Genomic DNA, 10213 nt, shown 5'->3' with positions numbered 1-10213 from the left:
GATACGATATGAAGATCTCCTCCCATTGTAACCGACTCTGTGTAACCCTAGCCCTCTCCGGTGTCTATATAAACCAGAGAATTTTAGTCCGTAGGACGAACAACAATCATACCATAGGCTAGCTTCTAGGGTTTAGTCTCTCCGATCTCGTGGTAGATCAACTCTTGTAATACCCATACCATCAATATTAATCAAGCAGGAGTAGGATTTTACCTCCACCGAGAGGGCCCGAACCTGGGTAAAAACATCGTGTCCCTTGTCTCCTGTTACCATCCGCCTAGACGCACAGTTCGGGGCCCCCTACCCGAGATCCGCCGGTTTTGACACCGACAGCTACCTTCCTGCAAAAACAACAACAACAACAAAACAGTTCATACAGCAAGTAATTACAGAAAATCACTGCAGTTGCCAAAAATAATGTCTAAATTTAGCATCAGACCACTACACTTAACAAGAGGAGCAGCCACTTGAGTAGCTGACTGACTAGGTTAGTTACTCTACTGTTCATATCAAGGAGTGTTCAACCATTTGTAAGCTACTCTACTACCACTATTAACAAAGATTACTATGCCATTGTACTCCAGCAAAATATACTCATGCTTGACCTAAATAAGCTACTCTAACCACTATGAACCAAAATGTTGACAGCAAGCAGAGTGCTCCAGCAAACAGAGTGGCACTGACCAAGTAAGAAAAAAATCAGTATGCCTACAATCCTACAATCCATACCGGCTGTGCACATGCTAAAAACCTCTTGCCTGTGTCTGTTCCTTCAAAGGCAACAAGCCTCTTAGATGCCATGCCGTGCTTCTCACATGGAGACATCACATCCAGCTCAAGCCCCTTGTAATCTGGATCTTCAATGCTGAAAGGGACCTGCAGAAGCTCGCACAAAGACAATGGCCAAATCAGAACCTAGCGAAATCAACCAAATCAAGAAATCCCAAATCTGAAACCCTAACCCTAACCCTGTACTGACCTCGTTGAGACCGTCTGTGGAGGAAGAATGCATGTACGGGAGGCTAGAATGGTCGTCGCTGCTTTCGTCCTCCAAAACCATGGCGTCGGCGGGGCGGTGCGGCGGCCGGCAGTCGGGACGCGGGCGGCGGCGACGGAGGAAACGAGCGAGGAGGAGGGGAGGGGAATGGTGCGGCCGGGCTGGAGCTGGTGCGACCGGACCAGGTTGCAGCGCACCGGCTCGTCCTAGTCAACGCGCGGGCACGCGCCGATTGGCCAGCGTGGCACCTGACGGGTGGGCCCAAGCTGTCGGATCGGGCGTCAATACGTATAAATACGCGTTTTAGCCTAATTTGCAAAAACTTGGACCAATGTTGGTACTGACACGCAAAAATTGGCAATCATGGTACCAATCTGCATGTAATGCCCGAATTGTGGTACTTCTGTGCAATTAACTCAAAGTTTCACGAAGATGTGCGCTAGAGTAGTGGTTACTACGCCTTCTAGCCGAAGCGTCGGATGACCACCGACTCATATACATTCCATAATATATAAATGACCGGCAAATTGAATCCTCTATACAACTCTTGGGAGGTGATGCATCAGCAGTGGTTGGAGAGAGGGGCCTCACTAGTGGAGAGAGATGGTGATAGGAAAGGAGGCCAGTGGGGCGTCGACAAGCAGCTGGTGAGGCGAGGCAGACTGTTCAGCACCAGAGGTAGGTGGTGGTGCGACCGTCACCGCCAGAGTATGCGAGGAGGTCAGGGTGGAGCAAGCGCGGGAGCATGAGGCAGAATTAGATTTTTCTTATCACCTCTGTTCCAGAATAGGGTTATTTGGATCAGGACCGTTAAAGAAAGAAGTGTGCAAGCTTGAGAAGCCCATAGAGAAAAGCAACAAGATAGGCAATGAAAAGGGACAGAAAGCATTGATTGGACTAGTAAGAACAGTTAGAGAAGTTGTGTTTCTATTGAAGTGTGTAATATTTCTTGTAGTTTTCTTTGGATCCGTTCTTTTAGTGAAAAAATGGTGAAGTATGTGGCCAAGATGTTATCTAATAAAATAATACAGTACTCACTCAAACCCAAATATAACACGTTTTTGGTCTATAAACAAATTTGGCAGTAAAATATTTTCACTCATTAAGTTCGGTTAGAAAGGACACTTTTTTTAGCGCGTCGGCAGCTCGCTTCAACGTCAATAGTGGTCATTTGGTGCTCCCAAAATATCGATTTAACTTTTATTATGTATGAGATACTCTGTATTTTCGGTGAATTTTTTCAATATATCCGATTCATTGCAAAGAAAAAATAAAATAAAATGACACTCTTTTAAAGAAGCAAATTACTCCTCTAAAGAATACTCGGCTGTATTCTCATCTAAATTATAGAGTATCTAGAGATGCTATAAGGGGGTTGGATAGCTAATTGTTGAATAAGCTATAACCAAAGTTCGATCAGTTCTGCCAAAACATGGCATGGACAATGAGCATGCATGCCAATATCCGCAGGACTTCACAAGGACTACGATTTCCTAACCATAGGAGCGGGAGCGGCTTAGGAATTTACTCTTTTGTACAGCGATGAAATGTCAGATATCTGAAAGTTCAACTTGTGGCAGTTCACCTACCATAAAGCAAAATAGAATAAAATGCAATAATAGTGATCAAGCATTAGTGCGTAACACTTGCCCCTTTTTGGTAAAACACAATGATTAGTCACGGATGCATCTTCAAATCAAATACTGTATGAGTGAGTGACGGCGCAGTTCAACCATAGATGAGTTCGCCATTACTTTATCAATCCGAGGGATGCTAACATAGAGACAGACACCAGAATTCCTAAGAATGCTATAGTTATGGCTACAACCTGCCGAGCGTCCTTGGAGATGCCGCCGGCACTGCTCGCCCTGGGCACGTATCGGTCGAGCTCGCCGTAGGTCTCCTCCCTCTCCTCGTACTCCTCATCCTTGTCGTCGGCAGCCTCCTCCTCCGTGTTTGTGACAAGAAAACCCTCGAACATGACGACTGCCGCGTCGGCGTCGGCGTCGGCATCGTCTTCAGTGTCTGCGCCTGTGCCGGCATCGGCGTTGGCGTCGTCTCCGGGCCCCATGACGTAAAAGCGAAACTCCTCGTCCAGCATCACCGGGGTCTGCAGCTCCACGTGGGGGTTCTCCGCCGACACCAGCCCGAGCAGGAGGTCCCGCGTGCCGATCTCGACGCAGGCGGCCACGGCACCCTGGCGGCCGGCGCTCTCCGCGTCGACGAGGAAGACGTCCGTGACGTAGATGGGCTCGTTAGCCCTCGGGGTTAACCTGTGCCCCGTGCCGCTCTCGAGGGGCAGGCCCCAGCGGTGGTACGGGTGCGACGGCTGCTCGTCCACGGCCATGGCCATGCTCGAGCGCTTGTCTCTAATCGGGTGGCTGATACGTGCGTGTCTCCTCTGCTCCTCCTGAACGATCGACACCGGAATCGCTTGCTGTGTGCACCGACGCAGGCGCTTCCTCTGATGCTTATATTGAACGGGGACACGCCGATACTGATCTGTAGTCGGCGAGGAATCCTAGTGTGGATTTGGGTAGACGGAGAACGGGAGAAGGAGAGTAGATCGAGCAATTCCGATTTGTACCCGGGGATGAATCCTTAGCTAGTACGGAATCGGGTACACAGACTAGGCCATGATCGGAACAGATAGAACAAAATGATCATGGTTCAAGCCAAATTTATCATCTTTACGATTATTCGTCACAAAAAACTACTTCCTCCGTTAAGAAATAGCATAAGAGCGTCTAGATCACTGCAGTAATGACCGATTAAGTCAAATTTGACCCCGATTCTAACGTGCCTGGTCTATTTGTCATGGACGACATGGTACAAAAGTCAACCGGATTATATTGGCCTACAAGACAAGCAGGATTCAACTGTTAGTTCTCTTAAAAATAGGCCACACCATTAATTTCCTCTCTCTCCCTCGTCCCATTTCCCCAGCCGCCACCGCCCGGGGTGAGACCGCTCCTCCGCCTCCGCTCCTATTCTTTTACATGACATTCTCCTCTCCTCCCCTCATGGCGCCCGAGGCACCAGCCACACGCACCGGACACGCTGCCCGCCTCGCCTACACCCATGACGCTACCGGCTAGATGCACCGAGAAGGAGAGGAAGCGTAAACACAAGGAGTCAAACCGGTCATCCACGCAGTGGTCAAGCGCGCGCAAGCAGCCATAAGTGGACGAGCCGGAGGCAAAGGTGGTAACGTTGACACACTTTATTGCTTAAACGTTACTAGGAAATATGCCCGTGCGTTGCAACGGGAGAAAAAACTTATGACATGCCCATCCACTACCTATCTTACATCGACCATAACTTACATGAAAACAAACGTTGCCCACTATGAACACCACCACATCCCTGTGGCCCATGCAAGTCCTTTGACACAACGTTGATCATGTGATGCAACCTCCACTCTATGCCCACAACCCACAACGTCATCCAATAGCAATGCACAATGCTGCTTTACAGGGATTCAAGGATCATGGGGGAGTTCTTGTCCAAATCGGGATTCAAGACGCTAATAAGCTTCAATGAAACCAGGATATTAGTAGCTCTCAGTTTCTCTCTTTAGCAAAGCCTATAAAGCAGATTTAATAATTGATTTCCGATTCACCTTGCTTTCTACTGGGTAACTGGAATTTGTTACTCCAATAGGTACCAAACCACCAACTCCATCTAAAATTTTCATAGCCACACTTAAGTTATACTGGTTCCAAGTTCTATTCGGCTACCCCAAGTAATCATCAACCAAACATGCATATTATATTTTGTAAATTGGCATTTCCATTCCTGTGTAGCACAAATTTCACATACCATGTTTACGTACGGATCCTTGTAGCCACCAGTTGCCTACATGACATAAGCCACTCTACTGCTTCAGCAACCTGCAAATTCCCAACAGAGATATGGACACAGATGAGGCAGTCAGGCAATAAATTTTAGAACATCTTAATCCAATAGTTCGATTGGATTTGGAGAAAGTTCTACTCACCAGTGCAGAGCCATGCTTGTTACAACGTTGTTATTGATGGTGGCACAAATGGATGGCTGTCTCTATTGCTAGCGTCGCCTTCTGCAGCGATAGCCACTCCATGATCGAGTAGGCCTTCCTCGGCAAACTCTCACAACCACCGCTCATCCACGGAGGTTGTCGACATCTTCTCGACGTTGCCTTCTATTAACACAGCTCCCGTGATGGTGCTCCCCTCACTGGCCACTCTGCTACCCCTCTCGCACTCCCTGACAACAACTTCTATAGTATGAATATTGGAATGATATACCTGTAACCGACAAACTGAAACACCAATGACAAAATAATGCTTGATATTCTTACTACAACAGAAAAGTTCAATATTGTCAGCTATATGATTCTATAGTACGTACAAGGACATTTGTGTGTGAGCTTAATTATATATGAGAGGACCTTCAGAGCAGTTAAAAAAATTACATGGTCGGAAAAGAAAAAAATACAACTGAATTTCATCAGCTTGATTCATGTTGTTTTGAACTCTACCAGGAGAATAAGATGTCAGTATCCACTGTCAGTAGTTGCAGTGTGGCAACTAATTAGTGGTGAGGCAATTAGTCGGATATTCATATATGTAAGCTGAGCTCCTCCTACAGCTTTATAAATGATTTATGTAGAGAAGAAAGGCATGGTACTAAGGCAGTAATAAGTAATATTGAAATCTTCTCTGCATATCATCTATAGTATTTGCAGGTTGCAGGATGGTTACATCAGATTCCCGTGAAAGGTCAAGGAGACGTAGACAATACTAACGGAAATAGCTTCAGTTCAGTTCCACTTTTTTTTCCTATCACTTCTAATTTCTAAAGGATTGTGGATACCTCTAGTAAACAACTACTGGGAACCGCAAATGATATCTTGGGTTTTAACCAGCTGATTCAAAAACCAAGGGAGGCAGATTAGAGATGCTTTAGTTATATTCCACTGTATGTTTCCTGCATACAGTTCGTATGCAGCTCTACTACCCTGTATTTTTGAGAAACACCTTGTACTACACCCCTTCTTCATGAATGAAAAGCCAATCTGGCATTTTCATCAAAAAAAGAACTCTTGGTTTCTAAGGAAACAATCTAAATCCAGTATGTAATTTGAAGTACGAATTTCGTTTTTACTCAACAATAGTATCCACTAAATGTACGCGGTATAATTATGTCTCAAGTAATACAGGCAAGCTATGTAACTGAATAAAAGATAAATAAGGTGTGCCATAATGAGAACAAATAGTCATACAACAAATAATAATATCAAACCTAACCCTCTAACTCTGGTCAGCAGCTTGTATCAAGTTGTGGAAGGCCCGTGTCTGAATTATTGGAAGATAAAACACATCAAGTCTTATTACATAAGAACATGGAATCATAAAGAGCATTTACTCGGGCATGTTCGTGTGGATCTGGAGCATTGCCCGTAAGCTAATGGTGGACAGAATTTTAGTAGTGAAAGAAACAAACCAGTGTCATCCATATCCTCAAATTCCATATGAATCAAAAAGTGATAACTATCCTCGAGAACAAGCCATATACTCGTATTTAGTATCAATCAGTGAGCAGCATCATAGAAGTGTTATTTGTTTGGTTTCTGGCAGAGAGCAGCAATATATATAATGGGGTCAACGCCTTCTTCGGAACTCCCAGATATGCATGCTCATGTTCCTGCCTGCAAGGCTGCAAGTAACAAAAGACTAAGCACTTAGCTTAGAATTCAATGTAAAAAATGTAAATAAAGAACATGTAAAGGGGATAAGTACACCATTGATTATTTCTCACTGGAGCGCTACACCGGATCCATGGCATAGGAGGAAACTCTTTCAGATGTATACTGCTACAGCACACAGTACTGTTGAAATGCTAGCGGAAGACAAAATTCATGGTAGAACGATTATCATTAAAATCATGAGGCCAAATGGCCAACAATTTAGTGGGGCCCTGTGATTTTGGGCCAACAGTGTTCATATATTTTCCAGTGCATATATCCCAAAGAACTTGCATCACTTTCTTGCTTTTATTGTAACACCAGTTGATTAATTGACCACAAAACTGATAAAATATTCCTAAGCAAAATTTCTTCTAGTTAGAACTGAAGCCTTTTGATGTTAGCAACTCATCTGGAGTGTCTTGCCCAACATCAAGAAATTAGGATGAGAATGAGGAATGAAGGATTCAACCTGGGCAGATAAAAGTTAATGCATTCCAAAATTGTTGTGGTGGACAGAGCAGCAGACACAGCTTGATCTCATCCTTGTTGAAGTCGTTGATGAAGAGGTCCAGATTTTAACACATAGATGAACAAACAATTCCCCTATGCATCGCTGGCTGAGAACAATGATAACAACTTTTGAGATTGATCTTAGGCTTCCTCCTCTGTGTCCACGAGCTGCAAGTCAGCCTCTGCCTCTGAATCGGTGTGCTAACGACGGGGGACAGGAGCCTGAGAGTGTGGCATGCTGCTGTAAACTGAGAAGGGGAGAAGAGGCCTACTGCCATGTTACTGACGGTGACGGGCTAGGCTGCTGTCTGCGCTCCCCCTCGCCGACGAGCATGGACCTGCAAGGTCCCCAGCAGCATACATGGCTGGAGATCCGGAGAGGCAGGGCTCGGCAAGCAGGGGCGGGGCATAGAGCGCGGAGGCCTTGGCCAGAGCATCCGCGCCCGTGTCGCCGTAACCATCGGCCGGATCCAACGCGCGCGATTCTGACACCGCCCTGCCTCCTGCGCGTCCTCCTCCTCCTCCCGGCCGTTTAACGTGGCGGCGCGGAGCGTGTTGAGCAGCCCGTCGCGGTCGGCGGCGCGTGCTCGAGCCCGCCGGTGCAGGCCCGGAGCGCGGCGGCCTGGGCCTCGGCGTCGGCGAACCGCGCGAGGACTTGGACGGCGCGGGGAGGAGGGCGCGGCGGTGAGAAGGCAGGCCGGGGTGCGGGGAGGACGGCAGCACGGCGCGGCTGAGGATGCGGGCCGGCGGCGGCGAGGCAGCGGATTCAGATGGGGTGGGAGACGCAGTCGCTCGATTCGGGGGTGGGTTTTTATTTTTCTTTTTCTTTTTCAAGCGCGTCCGTGGGGCAGACACACGAAACGTTTTCCCCACTTATTTACTGGACTACGGGTTTATTTTCATAAAGGTCAAGGGGTTTTCTGTAAAAATGCCGATAGCGGAAAGATAAAGATTGTTCATGGGAATACAAGATACGTCCGGAGGGTTTAGAAGGCACAGATGGCGACCTTCCCCTGGACGAAAAGCATGTCTAATAAGGCTATGTGCCTCGAAGTTGGTATCTCGCCCTTTGAAGATGGGAGAGCAACTTTGGAACTCTATGTAGTGTCTATAATTTCCTTGATAATCGCTACATATGGCTCACATGTTCCTTGTTTTATATCATTGACCACACTGCACCATAGAGGTGGCGGCGCAGGAGGCCACGAACCCGTGTGCGGCTTTCCAGGCTGAGAACAAGCTCCTGCATGCGTCAGTGTTCTTGAGATAGGTGCTCACACGGAGTCCCTCACCTAGATGATCGAGTAAATGGATACGGCTGCCACCTTGGGTGCCTCCTCCAGCCCAAGGTGGCGGTCGCGTGCAGCGCAGCCACAATACATAGGGAGCAACGTGAAACTCCCTCCAGGTTGAAGGAATGACGACATTTTTCTATTCCGTGCTTCAGGGGCCCGTTACACAATATAAACTCCTTTGTCCATGTTTATTTTTTATTGAATGCATGGTTTTAAAAAAAATGGTATGAACTCTTTTTCAAAATTGATGACCTTTTTTAAATTGTATGAACTTTGTTTTTGAAATCCAATGAACTTTTTAAAAATTTAGTGAACTTTCTATTCGAATTCGATGAAATCTTTTCCAATTTTTGATGAACTTTTTTCCAAATTTTATGAACATTTTTCAAATTGGTAAACTTTTCTGAAATTTGGATGAACTAATTTTCAAAATAAATGAACCTTTTTCCAAATAGATGAACCTTTTTTAAAACTGAATGATCTTGTAAAAAAAGGATGAACATTTCAAATTTTGCTGAACTTTTCTCGAGTTTGATTAATTTTTTAAAAAATTGCTGAACTTTTTTTGGAATCGTTGATTTTTCCAGTTCATGAACTTTTTTCAATTCATGTTTTTTTCATTTTTTCGAAATTTCTCTTTCTTTTTCTCAAAGGTGATCGTGTACATGGGCCGGCCCACTAGTGTTGGCGCGTGGGCACAAGGAGCTTCGCTGTTGCCTGAGGCGCCTAATAGGAGCTCCCAGGAACGACGTTGTTCAATTTTCTCGTACCCAGGCACCCGAAATCACTAATTGAAGAGTACTCCTGCTAAAGATCATTCCCATCTTCCTAGGTTGTCAAAAGTGGCGCGTTGCATGCACGCCATTTTTTGCAACTTGGGAGTTTTCCGTTTTTTGCATAGATCCGTTTATTCAAAACGTTTTATCGATTAAACCATGCGTCCAAATCTTGAACCGTGTTTTACTATTGGATTCCTCGTGTCGAGATGCTGAAAACTAGATCCCATGCTAATAAATTTTGACGAATTGTTTTTTTCACGAAAAAACTGGATGAAAAAACTGAACTGGGAGCACTTTTTTTCCTTTTCAGAAGCCGTTTCCGAGAGGCGCCGTCATGCCTCTCGCGGAAGAAAAACAAGAGAAGACGTGTTTTGTTTTCCGTTTCCGAGAGACACGGCCGTGCCTCTCACGAAAGGAAAAAAAAGAGAAAATATGTTTTTTCCCGTTTCCGAGAGGCACGACTGTGCTTCTCACGGAAGCAAAACCGTGCCTCTCGCTGAAGAAAAAAAGAGAATGTGTGTTTTCGTTCCTGAGAGGATCATGCCTCTCGCAAAAGCAAAATTGTGCCTCTCATGAAAGACAAAAAAGTGAAAACGTGTTTTTTTCCGTTTCCGAGAGGCATGACCGTGCCTCTAGCGGAAGCGAAACCATGCCTCTTCTGAAAGCAAAACCGTGCCTCTTAAGGAAGAAAAAAAAACGTGTTTTTAGCGATTTTTTCTGCATTTTTATTTTTTTACCGAAAAGATAAGACAGACCGATGGAAAACCGACATTAAAAAAAACAGAAAAAACCATCTAAAAGCCAAAAACGTGTGCGAAAAATTAATATAAAATAAAATCCGGATGGAGCGCGCAGAGCGCGAAACGTGGCGGCAACTGAGAGCGCGCCAAGTCCCATCGTA

General features: G+C 45.7%; 1 protein-coding gene across 7 annotated transcripts; it reads right to left on the bottom strand.

Moving 5' to 3' along the window:
- Window positions 1–2562: 2562 nt before the first annotated feature.
- Window positions 2563–8076, bottom strand: LOC123156946 (uncharacterized). Of its 7 annotated transcripts, none has more exons than XM_044575144.1 (4): window positions 6485–8076; window positions 6284–6336; window positions 4998–5245; window positions 2563–4890 (listed from the first exon to the last, which is right to left on the bottom strand). In XM_044575144.1, exon 4 carries the CDS (start codon window positions 3348–3350, stop codon window positions 2748–2750), a length of 603 nt encoding a protein of 200 aa, XP_044431079.1. In that variant the 5' UTR covers window positions 3351–4890; window positions 4998–5245; window positions 6284–6336; window positions 6485–8076; the 3' UTR covers window positions 2563–2747. The 7 variants fall into 7 exon arrangements, with proteins under 7 accessions (XP_044431079.1, XP_044431080.1, XP_044431076.1 ...); XM_044575145.1 differs by having other exon boundaries at window positions 6289–6336; XM_044575141.1 differs by having other exon boundaries at window positions 6284–8076.
- Between the last annotated feature and the right edge of the window lie 2137 nt (window positions 8077–10213).

The sequence above is a fragment of the Triticum aestivum genome, chromosome 7B, assembly GCF_018294505.1.
Source record: "Triticum aestivum cultivar Chinese Spring chromosome 7B, IWGSC CS RefSeq v2.1, whole genome shotgun sequence".
In the NCBI taxonomy this organism is placed as follows: Eukaryota; Viridiplantae; Streptophyta; class Magnoliopsida; order Poales; family Poaceae; genus Triticum; species Triticum aestivum.
This window is presented reverse-complemented; position numbering and strand designations above follow the sequence as displayed.

Excerpts from the sequence above, each read along its gene's own strand:
- LOC123156946 (XM_044575139.1), bottom strand. The coding sequence starts at position 3,350 with ATGGCCATGGCCGTGGACGAGCAGCCGTCGCACCCGTACCACCGCTGG.